The sequence below is a fragment of the Symsagittifera roscoffensis genome, chromosome 8 (assembly GCF_963678635.1).
Source record: "Symsagittifera roscoffensis chromosome 8, txSymRosc1.1, whole genome shotgun sequence".
Lineage (NCBI taxonomy): Eukaryota > Metazoa > Xenacoelomorpha > Acoela > Convolutidae > Symsagittifera > Symsagittifera roscoffensis.
The window spans coordinates 46,593,868-46,613,890 of record NC_087069.1 but is presented as its reverse complement, the minus strand read 5'-3'; the positions used below and the strand labels follow the sequence as shown (position 1 = coordinate 46,613,890).

The 20,023-nt window shown below is 35.4% G+C and overlaps 1 protein-coding gene across 2 annotated transcripts in view; it reads left to right on the top strand.

The window, feature by feature from the left end:
- The window catches only part of LOC134853374 (uncharacterized), a 92,465-nt gene that overhangs the window by 43,010 nt on the left and 29,432 nt on the right, over positions 1 to 20,023 (top strand). Inside the window, exons 1-2 of one of the 2 annotated variants that reach the window (XM_063869357.1) lie at positions 14,330 to 14,632; positions 14,795 to 14,972. The exons of the other annotated variant lie outside the window; for it this stretch is intronic. Coding sequence (XP_063725427.1) covers positions 14,607 to 14,632; positions 14,795 to 14,972 — 204 coding nt within the window. The 5' untranslated portion in view covers positions 14,330 to 14,606. Of the gene's footprint in view, positions 1 to 14,329; positions 14,633 to 14,794; positions 14,973 to 20,023 lie in introns of those variants that run through there. 2 annotated transcript variants of the gene reach the window in all.

The window sequence follows — 20,023 nt, the reverse complement described above, 5'->3', positions numbered from 1 at the left end:
TTCAAGATCGTGTTACAACTTATAAGCTACTACCAAAACACCTCCACTCTAGAATTATGAACGTCCCCATGGCTAGGTCTCTAAATACCTAAAACACGCGAACGCCGTTAAAAACAGGATTGGAAATTGAAGTATATCATTTAAAATACACTCAAGAATTTTAATTCAATACTCACATATTGACACGACTCTAGAATAAAAAAATAGTAAAATTAAAGTAACTCCAGAAGTTTAAGAAAATAACTACTTTAAACTCAACTAGGTTTAGTTTCTGGACCATTGGGCAGCTTCGCTCGTCGACCTACCCAACCACGGTTCTCTTTTGCCCAGCGATGGCACTCTCAAAGAAATTCACGGTGCTCTCTGTCGGCAACAAGGCATCTCTACTCTAATGTGTTATTTCAGCAATATTGCGAATAGCAGTTTTACTCTTGAACAATTTTCTGTCAATATTCTTGCAATTATAACTCGCATCTTCTGATGTCATCGACTTCTCTTTCCAGTTGCTGTGATAAACTTAAGCATGAAATGGCTAGTTCGATATTTCCAAAATAACCATTTCTCCCAAAATCAAGATAAAACTTGAGAATGTGACCGCCTGGCACATTCCATCTCATAAAAAAAACTATTGCAAGGATTGGCCCAAGGAATTAAAACAATAGATACTGATGCATTGACTAATCTATATAAAAATTTAATTGTTTCTTTTTCTTCGTCTTATTCAGACTAAACTTTTCATTTTCGTCTCAAGATGCGACACTTATTTTTTGCTTTTAATCGGCTAAAGATGAGTCTTTTTTTTTCTGTTCACACATTTACTGCAAAATGTCCTACTTTAACCAAAATCCAAAAAGAACGATTATATACGGGTTGCGTAGATGTCATTTTTAGCTAAAATTACCCCAATACCACAGAAATAATGCAGGATTGGGAGAAGATACTGCAGGAAAACCTAATTCCAAATTTAATTTGTAAAGATAATTTTAGCCATGAACTTAGAGACATCGCTTTTTGCCACTAAAAATGGGTGGTCTAAATATCAAGCTACCTTCGGATTAAGATAAATTTTTAGAATAATCGATTAAAACATTTTCAGTTTAATGTATGGGACCCATTAACAGCTATATCTGAGCAAGAAAAAATCCGTTAAAAAATCAAAACACTTAAAACTGAAAAAACAAACCATAAGAGAACTAACAGTTTGAATAACTTGAGTGACAGCAAAAAATATGCATTTGAGCTAGCCTCAGAGGAAGGAGCCTCAAACTTGCTAAACGCACTGCAACTTAACAAATATAATTTCAACCTAATGAAATCCGAATTCTGGGATGGAATTTATCTCAGATATGGATGGAAACCAACCAATATTCCACTCACGTGCGCTAGTGGTCAATCTTTTGACCATATCCACGCCCTTCACATTGCGAAAGAATGATACATCCACATGAGGCATGATGAAATCAGTGATACCTTTGCCAGCTTCATGAGTGATGTTTGCTATGATGTTGAAATCGAGCCAAAACTTCAGTCGTTGCAAGGTGAGAGCTTTGTCAACAATTCAACCACAACTGATGGAGACGTTCGACTAGATGTAAAAGCAAACAGATTATGGGGCTCAAGGTTTAGCCGAACCTTCTTTGATGTCAAAGTCTTCAACCCGCACGCCAAAACTTCACGAAGATAACGGAAAGATGCCTATAAGTACCACGAATCACTAAAAAACTCAAAACACCAACAGATAGTTCTACAGGTCAAACAGCGCAGCTTCTGCCCGCTCATATTTGGCTGCACTGGTGGTGTCGCCCCAGCAGCTGCACGGACAATGCAGCGCTTAGTTGAAAAAAGGCATGAAAACTACTCAGAAACAAGAAAATATATAAGAACTAAGATAAGCTTCGCGCTGCTCAGGAGCGCTAGCTTTTCTATACGGGGATGCAGACTCAATTCATAGACAATCAACTAGTGCTTTTATAGAGGAGGGACGGTTGAAATAAATACCTTTAATGACAACGCATGAAATGCTGACTTGACTTAATTCCTGCAATATTGTTTATTGATGTATTTATTTAATGCTGGTATGGGCACTATCCAGCTTGTGCACGACCGTACCTAACCGGAAAGGCCCCTTTTAAAGAAAGAATATGCGTAGAAAGCTGAAACAGTCATCGAACGTTTTTAAATCAGCGGTTTCTCGTTTCAGCGTGTATTTTCATTTACAGCTGTTTAAAAATCAATCACATTGTTTACACCAGTGGTTTTAAGCCCACGCAGGCCCTATAAGCTGTCACATATGACGATCGGCGAATATCGAATTGCTGCTGTATGTATTCTTAGACCACCTATGGTGCTCTGAAGACAATTTAGCCCTGAGTATTTTACCAAGGGTTTAACAGAAATAGATGAACTGAGTTATTTTTTTTGGACAACCAATTGAGTTACAACAAATAAATGTCAGATGAAGTCTAGAACTGTACCTTATGAAGTACTTTGGTTGTAATTCCATATGCATGAAAAAACTGTTGCTAAGGAGAAAGAAGGTTCCGCAAGAAGTTTTGCTTTCGAATTCTGGCAAACTCATGGCTGAAAGAGTACGAGTTTGCTCAAAGACAAGAAATACCGGTGGAAACGGAGATGCAGCAAATGAATGACAAAAAACGGTTTGTGCCCATGTTGCCGCATGAAAGTCACTTATAGATCGAAGGGGGTTGAATGCGAGAGTTGCCGAAACTGGTATCATCTGAAATGCGGAAATATATCCGATGATGTATACGCATCAATAACCGAGATAGTCTGGTTCTGTGAAAGCTGCTGCCGCGCTAAGAACAAGGAGAGGCATACTCCACAAAGGGCATTGTTCCTCAGGTATGTGGATGACATTGTTAGAGAAGTCAAAGGAGCGCCGAGTTGTTTTCTCGATGCCGTCCAAATCTGCAGTTGAATCTAGAGGAAACTAATTCAGAGTGGAATTTGCCTTTACTGGATTCGAACATGAATGTGTCGCACGATAGGGGTGTAACTTGCATTTGGTATCAAAAACCAACAGACACTGGGACTATACTGAACTAAAGAAGCTGCGCCCCAACTCAGTGTTATTCAAGGCACTGTACACAGGGTTTTTTGGAGTACCTCAAGCTTGGAGCATTTTGATAAGGCCATGGAAAGTAATAAGGCGCAATGGCTGACAAAGTTGTACCCTGAAAATTGGTCCGCAAAGTTGGCGCAGACGCCCTGTGCAAAATCATTGAGGATAAGGGCAAGCCCCTGGATAGTGAGAAGAGTTCGCAAATCCCCAATGCTGATGGTGCAATATAGAGGTAACCATAGCCAAAATTTTGCTAACAGGTTACAAAATTTAACCAACATTCAAATCGTTTTCACCACAAGAAAACTAGAATCATGTTTACCATTACTGAAGTCAGCATTTTTTGATGACCTCAAATCAAGAGTGTTTTATAAACTGTCATGTAATGGATGCACTTCCACCTATGTCGGACAAACTGTTCGACATTTGACCACTAGAATTGAGGAACTACTACTACTCTAACTAATAAAAGACTTTTTTCCTTATATAGGCGGCAGAAATACAAGTATGAGCATTAAGATCTACAGGTTAAACAGCGACAATTGATAAAAAAGTTACATGAGTTTTCAGGGTTGAAATCTGATATCGATAAGTTTTATAAAAAGTTCACGGAGTTTTCTTTTTGCACTGTCAGGTTTCTCCTGGCCAAGGTCAATCCAATATTTTGCTGACACGATGTTGGCATAAGCAGTTGTCCGGATAAAATATGTCACCCATGATGAAGTTTTGCACACTTTCGGAACATCGAACAAAATCCTATGTGCAGCGTGACTGCCAGGCCCAGGAAAATCAAAATTTACCTAATCATCAGCTTTAATATCGTAATTATTTTGTAAAATGTTGCAAAATAAAACAAGATCCGAATAGATAAGCTGATAGCAGATAGGTAAAAATTTAAAAGACACAATAGATATTTTGTGTTCATTTAATCGACAAATCCACTTTATTGCTTTGCGTTGTACATTTTCCAGCGTTCGAAGAGAAGCAATGTTTGGTTGCCATATGCATGAATTAAAAAGAAGAGTACTTCTGACACATGATATACAGAGTTGAAGTTTTGTTATCATTGGAATGTTATATGTGATGCTGGGTTTTAAACTGAAGAAGCAACGCAGATCTTTACCAGATTTTTTTTTAACGTGTTCGGTCCAGGAGAGATTTAATATTCACGTGTTCGGGCCAAGGTCTTTTATAGAAGGTACACGTTCAATAACTAGACTGTTAAGAGTATACTCGTGTGGCGTGTTGCAAATACGACCATTTTCGACAGACCATTGATAAACGTTGTGAATATCACTTTGAAAATTGATCGAAGATGAATTTGAAAGAAGTTTTAAATCATCAGCGAACAAATAGAAATCGAAGAGAGAACTCGCTCTGGCATTTATGAATATTGAAAGTAAAATCTGGCGGAACTCCACTAGGAAGATAGCACGGCGAAGAAAGGACATTGCTAATACATACATGTTGCTTAAGGTGTACAAATTTCTTGTCGAAGCCAAATGTTTCTTGTTTAAAAATCAATCTGTTGTGTGAAACACTGTCGAATGCTTTTTTAAGTCGAAATATGCACACCTAAAATCGTCATTTTAATCGTTAAAATAATAAAGCTTATCAAAATAATCAAGCAGCAGCGTAAACGTACTTCTTCCAGATCGAAAGCCATGTTGACAGTCAGAGAGTTTATGGCAAAATTTTTCATAATTTGTACAAAATTTTTTTATTTTACGAGCGAAACTCTTAATAAGATGCTAATACCACAATAATTTTTGATATCTGCTTTAGATGCCGATTTATGCAGTGGTGTTATATATGCGCTTTTCCAGGAACCGGGCCATGTAAAAGATATTACTATTTGGGTAAACAAAATAAAGGCAAAGGGGGCGATAATACTCGCACTTGTTTTTAAAATTAAAGGAGGAATGTTGTCAGCAGCAGGACTACTCTTTGCAGGTACCTTTAACAATAGTTTTGTAAAATAATTAGTGCGAAACGAAACTCGTTAAGATAAAAATCGCAATTTCAACCATTTGAGGCAGGGGTAAGCTTAAACCAGTTTTCCTGATAAACAGATGATAAAAACTCATTGAACAGTCCTGCTTTAGCCTTGTCATCTGAGGCCTTGGCGTTGCCAAGGTAAACCTCGGGAGGTATAGGCAAAACCCCAGAGAGCTTTTTAAGTAGTTTGAAAGAATCATTAGTGCTAAGAGTATTAAAAGTAGAAACAAGCAAATTTTATCAAGTTCTATAGACTGACTTATATCTTCCTGTAGCGTAAGAAGTTTCATAGATGTTTCGTCCCCAATTTGCACTAACCGACGCTTTTTGGTTTCAATTTGATTTGATATACGCACAGAATGACTTGAAAATAAAAACGGGAGATTTCTACGTTTGTTTCGCTTACGCTGGGTTGAGGCTTGCACTGCCGAAGTTAGGAAGGAGTACCAATTATTATAGAAATCAACGGAATTCACTATATAGTAAGTGCTTAAAAGTGATTCATCGGAACGCATGGTTTCATTGAATATATCTGGATTGAAACTAAATTTCGAAAAAAATTCGATATCAGACCCGGCTGTCATCGTTTTGTCGTGTTGTAAAGATATACACATGGTAATAGGACAATGATCCGAACTGAGTTTTTCAGATAAAACATCAATAGATCTTAATTGAGGCTTAATGCACATAAAAAAGTCTAATATATTCTGGCTGACATAAGTGGGGGATTATACTAACTGAATTCCATTGAAGTGTGCAAAACAATCAAGAATATCTTTAGAATAATTAGAAGCGCCGTGGTATGAACCCCAGCATACGTCAGAGAGAATAAAATCGCTGCGAACAACTATGCATCCTAAGGGACGTTTAGCTAGATAATTATTGGTATACTCTAACATACAATTTTTCAAAGTACTCAGAGGAATACGATAAAAAGGAAGAGACAGGTGGGTTATAAATATTAATGACGAAAGTAATAGGGTCGCTGATAACAACACAAGCGCAAGAGAAATCATAGAGATAATGTGTACTGTTAAAAACAGTGACAGTGATTGAATTTTTGACCAAAACAGCTACACCACCATGTTGACCTTGTTTGCGAGAGCATTCAGAGACAACAATGTAACCACAGGATGGAAGAATGTTCGAATCATCGGAATCAAGCCATTTTTCGAAGAGACAAGGTAAATCAGGCAAATTTATTTTTAACAGCTTAATGCAATCTAATCGTTTGTCCAGGCTAATAATACTACGAATGTTCCGCGAAATTATTGAAATAGAAGGAATTGATAGTCACGTTTCGAGAGGAACCTCCATCTCATTGTGATTCAGCTTTAAATTTCTGATTTTTAGTTCTTCGCGGGGAAAATTTGTTTGTATCATGTCCCAACGTTTCTTTAGTAATCGCTTTTCAATCATTTCTTCATCCTTAGTGAGCGATTTGCAAATGAATACAGGATAGGCGTGATTGCGTAGAAGATGTCCTTTCATCAAGCTTTTTCTGGCTGTCGATGCATTTTTGAAAGTGACTAGTAGTCAGCGGGGTCTAAGTGCATCTTGTTTGAACGGTCCAAATCTTCTCACGCCTGCCAGGCTCTTTATGTCCCATTCAACAATTGTTTCCAATATGGTTTCCAGATGTTTCTCATCATGTTCTATCCTCTTAACCGAGGAGTGCTGACCAGGCTCTGTTTTTAACTCTGGTATAACGTTCAATTTAATTTCCGAATTTCTACTGCTAGAAGAATTAACAGATGGTGGCTCAGTTTTCGGATTGGTAGGCATTGATTTAACGACAGCGTCGCCTTTAAATGACTCGATTATTGCCTTTTCAATGATCGCAGCAATGTTTTCTGTGATTGTATTTATAACTTCATCAACAGAGGGAAGTGACGCCTTTTTTTTTAAACAAATCAGGCAACGAAAGAGCAACAACTTAGCTTTTGTTATCTTGGGGAGAAGATCCACAGGAAGAACGTAGCATCCATCGTGAAACCAGTCGTCCCAGATATCGCATTGAATTCAGTTCTCACCGCCCCCTTTCTTGCACTTAAGACAATGATCTTCGTCGTCTGATGTTGTTGCCTGAGCTCTATCTTCCACAGATCCATTCCTTGTTTTCATTGACATTCCAATCTATTTAAAACGTTTTTCACAACAATTACACACAACATCAACTCACGGTAGACCTAAACCTTCAGCAATTGCAACTTGAGGGCAATAGCGCAGATCTTAGTTGAAAAATTACAGATAGGTCAAACAACTAATCAAAATTGTTAACACCAGAGGCAATACATATCAGGAAAGAGAAAACAGGCTTGTACAACCGCGATGAGTTTGGGAGCAGGGAGTTAGCACCGAAAATTTAGTCCCAAAATATTTGTAGTTTTTTATTTTAAACGTACATGTCTAAATCGAAATTATGACTCAGAAACTTCCAGACAAATTAATTTTAAAATGTTTGAATGATTTTGGAGGTTAAAAGTATTTGCATCTTAAGAGTAATTTAGTAGTATACTGTTATTGGCTAATTTTTTAACATGATGGTTTAGAACCAAAATGAATGTGAATTATTGTAAATAACATGTGTAAATTGATGTCTTATCGTCATTTAGATTAGGTTATTGTATAAATCCTGACGATGCACATAGTTGCGAAAACGTTTGAAAATTTCTTTTTAGCAAAAATCTCTTCGATTTATAATTGCATGGTTTTAGAAGAAATGTATTTAATATTTGATGTCGGTAAATCATTCGGCTCAAGTTGAGATGCTAGTTTGGTGTCGTAAGTGAATAGTTTTTCTTCGAAAATATGCTTACTCCATGGCTCTTTACGAAACTATCATTGAACTTCCATGATAATATAACTCGCTTTTTGTTGGGTTTGTCGGTTGATTGTTTGAATATAAGTTGCATTCTTTAAGTTCTGACCATTGCAAATGAGGAGAAATTTTGTATTCGGGTGTTTCATTTTTTTTTTCAAGCGTGTTTCAAAATCGAGTACCCCGGATAATCATCAGAATGGGTCGAGTGATATCTATCTATCTTTTATTTGTTGTTTCCTTAAATGCGGCCTCACTATCTCGCCATGCTTAAGCTTTTTCAACGTATTATTTTGCGTGTTTAACGAAAGAATTTTTGCACCCTTAATATATATCATATATTGCAATGGTTAGAAATTTTTCTCCCAATTTTCCAGCTTGAATTCAATGTTTTTTTTTCGTCAAATTTGAAATTAGCAACCGTGAAGTGAGATGATCTCAGGGTTACCCTAGGGGTTGCAAATATGAATAGCCAAATCTTTATAGTTTACGTGATACAAAAATTTTAATATTTTTCGAAATATTTTATAAAACTCAGATATATAAATTCCACAAGATTTAAAATTCTTGACCCTGTGCTTGGGTGCTGTCAAAGTAATCTGAGGGGTCGCAAATCTTGCCTCAAACAATGAATGATCACATCTTTTTAGATTGCGAGATATCACGTTGTTAATGATTTTTTTTCAAAAAAATTCAAAGAAATTATATTAAAACTTGACAAAAAATGAAATTGCCAGCCCTGTAGTCAGGTGTTGTCGAGGTACTCTCAGGGGTTGCTCACCTTGCCTCCAAAGCTGATTGCTCAAATGCTTATAGTTTCCCAGATAAGACAAGACGTTTTTTCAATGTTTTTCCAATCCTAACCCTAGAATGAGGTGTTCTCTGAGATAGCTAGACTTGCCTCCAAATTCGATCTCTCAAGTCATCCTAATTTTTGAGATTTGCAGTTTTTTATTCTCGTTCAAGATTTTAAAAAAAATTTAAGATCTTAAATATTTTCCAGGTTCGAAATGTTCAACACTATGGCGAGCAGTTTTCAAGATAATCTCAGGAGGTTTATCTGGACTCCAATTATGACTACTCTCTTAGTTCTTACAGTTTGCTTTCTTAGATATAACGTTTTTATCTTTTTAGAAAATTTTCAGAAGTGTTAATTCTCAAATAAATGTTTTTCAAATATTGAAATTGTCGACCCTTTGGTGGGGTGATGTCAGGTAACTACTAGTGGATGCTTTTATGGTCTCTCATCCTAATATTATCGCTCATTTTTTTTTTCATTGAGCCTACAAATAAGTTAAGAAAAACAAGTCTGATTTTTAGATACTAATTACGCTGGATTATGAATCTCGTTTTTTTTTAATTTGTTGATTTTGCAATTGATTTTGTTTTAATTTTCACAAAAATGAAGTGCTGTTGTATGCCTTTGGTCACATTAGGGCTTCGTTCACGAAGATCTGAAGCCCAGTAGTTTTGAAGATTTGACCATTTTAGCTAAACCTTCTAGTCGAAATTATTTTCATCGTTCAAATTTTGAAATCAGAAACGTCGTTGCGTTCCCCCGTCTTTTCTTACGGTTGCGTTCATTGTGTAGTTTTTCAACCATGTATTTTTTGGAAGTGCAGTTTTCTTGTTCTCTAATCGGTTTGAAACACCTGAGGTGCGTTACACGCTAGTTTTTGTTCACGCCATTTCTTTCATGATTCGAACGTGTCGAGAGAGTAAAGCGTATATTAAGCTTCAAAACACAGTATATTAAGCAGAAGTTTTCAAAAAATCAAATTGTAAAAAAATAATTTGGGAAAAACTTTTTGATTTTTTTTGGAAAAACCTAATTTCCTTTCTCGTTATGATTTCGCAACACTAATTGTAGTTTGCTGAAACCAGTAATTATTTTCCCAAGCGTTGTTTTGTTCTCTATTTCATTTCTGTATAGGTTTTTTTTTAACTATATAGAAAGAAATATGCTGTTTTACAAAGCAATTTGTTCTTTGCAGAAATATTACGCCGACCAAATAGAAGAAGAAGAAGAAAGAACACCTAAATTACTATACAGTAAAAAGCCGAGGCATCAGTATAGCAAAGTGTAAATAATAAAGTTGGTTAAAATTCATTGGTTACATCAAACAAAAACACAACATCAGAAAACAAGCAATAAACAAAACAAAACAAGTTCGGTTACAGTTCAGAAATTGGTTGATTAAAATATATGAAGTTACGGGTACTAAAAAAACATCAGTTTTAAGAATTAAGAACGAGCTGGTATCAAAACTTTACAAACGATTATAGATAGTCCAAACATACAGCGTATATACAGAGTATATACAGATTCTCTTTCAAAAAATGTCTGGAAAATTAAACTAAATTAACACATATAGAACTAGCAAAAACTGAAATCACGCCACGTATTTGTATTTGTGCATATTGGATTGTTTCTCAATTCACTCACGTAAAATTCTTTCAATTTTTTCTTGAATCCTGTTCTCGATTTTTCTAAATTGCGCAAAATTATGGGCAGTGAATTCCATTTTTTAGAAGTCAAATGAAAAAATGATTTTTGTAGAGAAGCGGTTGAACAATGTTTGTCAAAAATATTTTGTTTCGTTCTTTTATTGAGCCTATAATTGGCAGTCGGTAGTCTCAATGTATTTTGAAAAGCCTTCTTTTTGTTTGTAAGATATTGGTATAAGTATGTTATACACTTTAATTCGATTCTTTTCTCGATTCCAATGAACGATTTGCTAATGCGAAGAAGGGAAAAAGATTTAAATTTCAACCTGAAATATGTTCTTTTTAACGCCCAGTTCAACTGTTTCTCTAGAGATAGCATCAAAGTAGCATTAATTTGTTGTAAAAATATTGCTGAATAATCTAAATCTGATAAAACAAGACAATGAAGCAAGGCAATTAATGATAATGTCGGCAGTTGTTGTCCAATTGTATCTATAGTTTTAATTCCTTGTGCCATTTTTTGGAGAATTGTTTTGATTTGAGCATGAAAAGATAAACTTGAATCAAGAATAAGGCCTAAATATTTGCATTCTGATTTTTTGGCTACATAATGCCCATTAATTACTATTGTATCAGTATCTACATTTTTGCTATCATTTTTTTAGTTTTAAATTCCAATTTAGATGCATTCAGATTCAATTGGTTCTCTGCAAAAAATTCCGTTAGATTATTAAGTGATTTTTGCAATCGTTTCAAAGCATCCTCGGAAATTATAGAAGATGAAAAAACCATACAGTCGTCAGCATTTTGAACTAAAGTACAACCTTCATATAATCGCTCTTGTATGTCATTAACATATAAATTGAACAACAACGGACCAAGTACCGTTCCCTGTGGGACACCTCGTTTGATTTCAATCCAGTCTGAAAAGATTCCATTGACGTTTACTCTTTGAATACGTTTGTTTAGGAAGCTAGCAATTAAAGCATTTGCTCCATTTGAAAAACCGAGAGAAAGCATTTTTTCAATTAAAACTTCATGCGAAATAGAATCAAAAGCCTTGGACAGATCTAATAAAGCTGCATGTACGATTTTTTTTGAATTTATTTGATTTCGAATACTTTCTGTCACATAAACAAGAGCATCTTGTGTTGAAATATTTTTGCGAAATCCGAACTGAAATGGTGTCATTATTTGAAAATTGTCAAGATATTCTGTTATTTGGGCATGTAAAATTTTTTCAAAAATTTTAGAAAAAGCACAAGTTATTGATATTGGCCGATAATTTTTTGCATCCATTGGGTCATCTTTTTTAAAACAAGTGGTTACGTGTGCTTTTTTCAGTTCGATCGGGAAAATGTTCTCATCTAAGCAAGTATTTATGACAAAAGTTAAATGTGGAACTATAACTGATTGACCGTCAATGATTGCCCAAGCAGGTACGGTACAAGGTCCGAGAGGTTTTCTAACATTGATTTTTTGAACTATATCAAAGCATTGCTTCACTGTAATGTGTTGAAAATAGAAAGGTGCACATTCAGAGGCAGATTTGTTGTAATTCGGAGGCTTTTTAGCGCCGAAAAATTCGCCTAAGTTCGAAAAAATATAATTTAAATGATTGGCATTTTTTTTGTCTTGGGTTATCATTTCACTGAAGGAATTTCGTAGAACTGTAATTCGATTGTTGCCAGAACATGTACCTCTAACTTGGTTAATATATTTCCATTTTTGTTGGATAGTGCTGAGAAGTGAAAAACAATTTTTTGAGTGATCGAGTTGTTTACTTCTAATCAATTGGCTCATTTGATTACGTAAAAACTGGTACTTTGACCAATTATCGCTTGTGCTTTGACTGCGATATGATTTGAGTGAATTCTGTTTCTTATTCAACAATTGCTGACATTCTGAATCGAACCATTCCGTTTTCAATACATTTTTTGGTTTAAAATTACTAACAATTTTTTTTTCGATAGCAGCATGTTGCTGAAGAGCACTAGAAATTAAATAAATCATCTTCGAGATCATGTTTTGTGCGTCTGTACATTGATATAAGAGATACCAAGGAAGAGCGGAGAGTGTATTGCAAAATTCATTTTTCTGATAATTTTTCTTTTTGAAAGTCGAAATTATCCTCGGTAAACTTTTGCCGCATTTTATGTTCGTCAAAATAAATGAAGCAAAATGGTCGGTTTTATAACGTGTATCAAAACAAAATTCAATGCCGTTTGTTTCATAGTCACTGATAATGTAGTCGATATGAGTTTTTATTGAGGAACTAATTCTGGTCTCATCGTTTGGACAAAAACCTTCAATCCATATGGAATAATTATAGAATCTAAATTTTCTTTTTCTTTGCTATCCAGATAATTTATGTTATAATCACCCAGAAGCGTAATTTTATCAGAAACTGAAAATGCATTATCTATGTTAAGCGTTAATTGTTCCAAAAAATCAATAAAGTTTGATCTGCTTGGATTATAACAAAAATAACTAACATTTTTTCTTTACTGGAAATGTTAAATGTAGATTTGCACTCAACCCACACTGACTCATTGAAATTCCTATAATTGTATTTTCGCCCATATCATCAAGAAATTTTTTCAATTGCATCCGTTTTCTAATAATACTTTGAAAATTCAAATGAACAAATTTAAGATTTGCACAATTTTTTGAGCAGATGCCGTAGACTGTTTCAATGGTTTCAATAGGACCAGGGTTTTTTTTCAACATCCCCACTTTGGGTCAGTAACAACGCAAAAAGGAAAAGATGAGTCAGTATGGTAGCTCTCCGCTCATGTATCCCACATTTCGATGATAATATTTTTTGATGGCAGCTTAGATAGCCCCAGTAAACAATGGTTTTTTCTCTATTTTCCATCTGAGCCTTGGAAATTAGAAAAATTGCCTAAAACAACCAGAATTTAGTATTCAACATAATAAATTAAATAATCGCCAAAGTTTGCTCCAAGAAAAAAATGCGAAACTAGTATTTCCTAAAGAATTTTGCACCGTTTTGGAAAAATTGTATCATTTCTGTCGGATCATTGTTGGGTTTGCTTCATTCTGGGGCGGGTTGTAATCTCACATGTGTTTGCATTAATATCAGAACCTCTAAAAGAATCTCTAAAACTTTGCACCAAAATTTCAACACCCCCATCAGAAGGATGCAAACCATCCGAGCTTAGCGCATCGGTATTTTGACTAAAATTTTTGTTTCACACCAATTTGGTTGTGAAGTTAAATTGGTTGTGAAAAATGGTAGAAGATTAAACAGGATTTTAAGAATTGTATCAATCCTTGCACGAAAATTAAAACATGAAATTTTCAACATAAAACTCAAGGCTCAAGGGTTCCAATTTTTAACTTACTTTTTCATTGAGCAAATTATAATATGTATTAAGATTTCAATCGATTAAATCAAATTGTACTGCTGAATGCGAACTAAGATGTTTAGTTTTTGATACTTGCAAAACGAATCCGAAATTAATTATTTGTACCAATTGAAATAAGCGTAGAATTTTGGATTTGCCTTAATGCGATTACTTTTTACTATATTTTTCTAAATTTTGCGTCACTAATGATATAATGGTTAACATGTACAAGTATGTTGAGACATAGTTGGTTTTTGTATCGTCATTTCCTTTTTTAATGCAGCGCAGCAGGTGTCTCAATTTTATCGATTTAGATCGATGCCGTAAAAATAGGGATTTGAATTAGACTGTTTCATTAATATACACTACTGGTTATTCGTTTCCTCGTTCTTGAGCTCTGAAAATTATTGGTACGTCAAGTTGTTCAAATATAAAAATCTTACCATATAAATATTGGTTTGTGTGCTCACGCAGATGCTTTATGCTATTTTAAAAATTCGTGTTAAACATAAATGGTTTTCAGTGATATATGAAGCATTTTTTATATAGTGTTTTTCCGCGTTGAATTGCTCTCCAAGTCCAGTTATACCGTTGTTAAACTGAATCATATATACCATTGAAATTTTAGTTGTAATTTTCACCAACAATGTTTGGTTTTTGTGAGAGCAGCTTTTCGTCTGATTGACTATCGCCTTATTGAATCTAATTGCTCCTTTAATTAGAATTCTCACATTGATACAAGTGTCTTGTCGATTCTTTCTTGTTCTGACGCGACTTGATTCAAATTTTCAGCTGTGAGGCTTAAATCTATTTGAAAATTTACGATCATCTTGAAAACGTTTATAGTCATTTTGTTGTCTTAATTTGATTTGTTGTTCGGCTGAAAATGCCAAAATTAAAGTTCTTTCAAAGGTACAAGTATGATATTTAGGTCTTGCGAATAAAAATGGGAGTCAGCCAGAAGAAAAAAAGGATAAAAAAGTTTCCAAAATATTAGAAGGATGTTCAATTTTTTCTAAGAAATCTTCAGATTTCATTAAGGGACTCAACTATCATACTTGTACTCATTTGAAGTTCCTTTTCAAAAAGACCTGATGTAATTCCACGTTCTCTAAGTGGTTCGTCGATATCCAGTACCAAATTATTGTCACCCGGACGGTCAACTGAACGTCTTAGTTGTCAGTTTTCGGAACCTTCGCTTGATTTGGCAGATTATGACTTTTATTTTGTGGACGCTTCCAAACAATTGCCCGTAAGTTTTCATTAAACAGTGCAACTAGATACTTTAAACAGTGCAACTAGCCACCACCCCCCCATCCACACACACACACACACACACCTCTCCTTCTTCTGAAAGATCCCAGATTGACGTATGTTTTGATACAATTATAGGTTAAAATATTGAAGATGGGTCCGGGATTTTTTGAACAATTTTGAATGTGTCACTGCAGAAACTTTTTGAAAATTTTTACATATTGCCAAAATTGTTTTAAAATTTAGCGTCAAATTTTGCGACAGAATATTTGCATGTAATATATGTTGGAAAATCGAATCTTGGATCATGTTGAATAAATAGCGATATTTTTTTTGAGAAGCGTTGTCATTTTCCGTTAAAATCGTGTAAAACAGCTAACAATGTTTTACTAGTGCGTGGTATGCGGTTATTAAACATGGTTTTTATTCCAAGAAATTTATTGTTTCAAATGTTTCTGAGCGGCTGTATAAATAATTCATTTAGCCGTTTTGTCCCTTTTCTTGCGGTCACAAATCCCTCAAACATGATTTTAATCCAAATTTCAAATGTTGATTCAAAGTCTAAATCTTAGCTGGAATTGTTTAAAATTCAGGCACGTTGTTTACACCAGTGGTTTGAAGCCTAATGCAGGCCTTATAAGCTGTCAAATCGGAAGCTCGACTGGTATCAAATGGCTGCTGTATCTATTCTTAGACCACCTATGGTGCTCTGCATACAATTTAGCCCCGAATAATTTACCAAGGGTTTCACAGAAATAATTGAACTGAGTAATTTTTGTACGATAATCAATTGAGTTACAACAAATAAACATCAGATGAGGTCTAGACTATCTATATCTAGGCATCTTATTAAGTCGCATAGGTGTGATTCAAGTTGCATGAATAAATAGTTGCCGACGTGATTGAAAAAAGCTCAAGAAGTTTTGCCCTCGAATTGCTTGTGTTGTGATGGAGTTGATTTTCCCAGTTGTCAAAGACACATTGAACGGATACATATGAACCAACTATTTAAGGTACTATTTAAATAAGCGAAACTACTAAGCAAGGCAGTTGCGCAATAACTGAGGTAACAATCAGCTTTTTTCTTTCTCCCCCCCCCCCCCCCCCTCACTTCACATAAGCATCAATATTTTGGTGTCACAAGGGGTTTTATAAGGTTGAGTAAGAAAAGCAAATATGCTTGTCCTGTCTTATAAGTCAGCACGCCATTTTTTATGAATTAAAAGGATAATGTGAGCTAAAAATCACTTTTTAAGTTTAGGAGTGGGGGAGGAAAAAGAGCCTAACAATCATGTAATAGTTGCTTAAAGACTAACAAGAATTATGTTTTTGATGAATTTTCTCACTTTGATTGTTTTTGGGTCGTTTATTCTTTGGCTGATTTTTCCATATTCATCCTCATGATAGCTTTTGTCTTTATTGCTCGTTCTCTTACAATCAATTAAGATGATGATACTATGGCTCTTTCTCGTTACTTCTTTTCAGAAATAATTCCGTCTTATCAAATTTTAAACACCCAAATAACGAAACCCATTAATGGTTGGTGGCTATTCCGTCATTCGTAATCTTAGGCTAATATACAAATGAGCCAATAATTGAATCTACGGCGATCGAATACAGAAGTCCCACAAATGTTGAAAATCGAATTAATGTCTGTGCATTTGCTCGTGCAGTGCAATCTGCCGCTTGTTGTTCTATACTCTTGCATTCTTCAGTTAACACTTTTCCCCTTTTTAACCGGCTTTTTTCCAATCTCCTGTACTTTAAGGTGAAGTTTTTGGGCTCTTTTTCCTTTCCCCCCACCCCACCTGCAAATTTTTACATGTAAATTTGTTGACCACATTGTCCGATTGCTATGAAAATATGCATACAGACTAATAAGGCCATGACAAACATATTTTTTCTTCATACTCAACGTCGTAAAACCACTCGTTACACTAATAGGTTGAAACTGGCGTGAGGTGGGGGGGATGGAAAAAGAGCCAGTTTTTGTATTAAAATGCTACTCAGATAGATTTAAAAAAAATTCAAAAATTTTGTCACTTTTTTTGGGTAGACCAAATTGATTTTCCGAACGCTCGCAGAAGACTATTAAGAGTCGGCGCAGGCAATTTTGAAAGAAAAAACAAGTCAAAAAGGCCTTTTTGGGGAACTTATCGGAAAATTTTTACCAAAAAATTGCGTCATAAAAAAGTGCCAAAGTGAAAAAATCCTTTGGCTGAGCAGGAGGTCGAATCCCTGAAGGGAGGCGTCCTCCCTAAATTCGCCCCTGATTTCCTGCATGAAAATTGCCGTTCGAACTATTGGACTTAAAAAACCTGAAGCGCCTTTCAGCCAATCAGAATCGAGTATTTAACACCGAGCATAGCAGTTTTAAGGGGGGGGGGATTGGGGAGGATGTTACATTGATCCGAACAAGTTTCAGACAACTTGAATGTTGAAACTGAAAAAAAGCCCTGTGGCGCAATCTTTCTCCACGTATTGACCAATATACTGATTGCAGCAATCTTCACTACTCCCCCCCTTTTCTGCTTGGCACCTACAGAATCCGCTTTGATCTTTGTTCGGGTGGGGACATCCATACCAAGAATCGTATTCACGTTCGTGTCGGTGTAGTGTTTCATAAGCAGTATCTTCAGTTAAATTTTCCGAATTTGATTGACCCATTAGTTCTGCCATTGGAGTTTCTGTTGTCGATCGCAATTGAACAGTGCTTTGAATTAACAACTGGTCACGCGAGCAGAAAGGGTGCTCTTTTTCCTTTTCCCCCACCTGCAGTTTTTCTACTAGTAAAGTTACTGTTCACGTTGTCCGATCGTTATGAAAATTGACATGCGAACTAATTAGGCTGGGCCAAACATATTTGGTCTTCATAATTAACCTCGTAAAACCACTCGTTACACCATAAAATTGCTGGTCGTGTGAGGTGGGGGGAAAAGGAAAAAGAGCCAGAAAGAGTAGTACAAGTATTTCGACGCTAAGAATTTCCATTGCTACACTAGTGAACAAAATTAAGCGCAAATTCAGGTTTTTTCTCTGAAATGCCTGTTTTCAAGGATGATTTTTGGACAAATTTCACTGGGAGATCAAGCTAAATTGTTACATAGACCAAAAGCAAATGATCAGAGATGCCCTCTATGAAATAATCAAAGATTGGTTTCAATGACTTAGCAGTTTTTTCCGGGTCTGAAAAAGCCAGTTTTCACCATCTGCACCAAGTTGTTCATAACGCGTGAAATTGATAGAAACGGCTGAGTTTAGTACAGTTGTCACAATGATCAATTCAATAATGTCGCTTAGGAGGTTTCACATCGCATGAACAACATTTCTTCTCCGCTTTTTTGAGAAAGAGTTCACACCGATGAAAAATTTAGAGCAGATGGTGAAAACTGGCTTTTGCAGACCTGAGAAAAACTGGCAAGTCTTTGCAAGCAAATTATGATTATTTCATAGACGGCTGCTTTGATCATTTGCTCTTGGTCTATGTAACAATTTAGCTTGAATTCCCAGTGAAAGTTCTCCAAAATCATCCTGAAAAACAGGCATTTCAGAGAAAAAAACCTGAATTGCGCTTAATTTTGTCCACTAGAGTATAATTAACAAGCATCTGCGTTCAAGCAAAATGATTTTAACAATTATTCAATTCTGAATAGGATTTTTTGAATGACTTTGAAAGATTTTGGATATACCAGAAGTCGCGCTTGACTTTTTGAACAGTTGCTTTGCTTTTTTTAACAAAGAGAATGAATCTAAGTTGAGCGAACGGTTGAGCAAAATTGGCGAAATTTCAGATTCAGAGCTGCCTGATTAGTTAGCTCTAATCTTTCCCATATTAGCCCCTCCCAGAAAACTGTAGCCCTTATTTTAGAAACGTTCTCGCGTACTGACCCATTTGGAATATCGTGGTGTTGTTGGGTATTTTGTTACCTGGGTTCAGGGCAACATGAAGGCCAAAAAAATTGTCTTTGTCGAACATATGTTAGAATTTCTTCGGTAATTAGACCCATTGAGTAATTTAATAGTACCGACATTGCGTCCTTGTATTCTCTCAGTAAATTAGCATCGACCAAGCTACACAAAATCGGTCGTGTTTCGGTAAGAGACTTTAGTTTTTTGAAAAGTCATTCAATGTTTTAATGATCAGAAAGTATATGTCGGTAAGAAGTGTAAAGAGTATCGCCTGAATGCGTATTATTTTATCTTGAAAAGGTAATCGAGACTGTACGTAGTGTCATATTACGAAAGCCACTTTTTTTCAACCCAACTACAATTAAAAGTGCCCATTTAATGATGTTTGTGGTGGCATATAGCATGGGAAATTACATGTTATCTGTCGTATCTGCTATATTGGTGGCTAGTATGTAACAAATATTAAGTGACCATGGCACAGATGCGATGATGTGAGACTATCAATTTCCAGGTTGGGGATTGGACTCCGGTACATACCAAGTTTTAATTTTAGCTTTGGCAACTAAATATCTTCGGTAAATGCTATGCTGGTGGCTAGTTTTTGCACATTTTGAAGCGACCATGGCGTAGATGCAACGATGGGATGCTTGTTTCCCTTTTAAAATTTGTTCTATGTTCTACCTTTTCAGAGCTAACTTTCGTCGTTTTATTGCTAATGTTTGCGAAGTGCAGCTTTGCCTCTATGTCAGTTCAAATTAATATCAACCAGTGTTAGCCGATTTTAGAAACTCAATTGTAAATCTGATGTTAAGCTAGAAAAACGATCACAAATGTATATAAGTTTTTCGTTTCGAACTATTTTTTGCAGTGTTGGTATAGTCGCATTTCTCTTCGGTCAGTAAACAGCGTTCAGTTACCATTGTTGTCCGGACTTTCGAAGAAAACGGAATATTTATGTGTGGCGATTTATTCCTCTGAACATAATCGATCCAAATTGAATTGAGGCTAGCTAATCCGATCGTAATAGATTTGTACGACTCCAATTTTTACACTTGATCTTTGTTACTGTCCAAAATATATAGTTGTTCAATTTTATATTTTTAAGAGTAATGAACGTAGTGAAGACTTTTACCTAGGTCT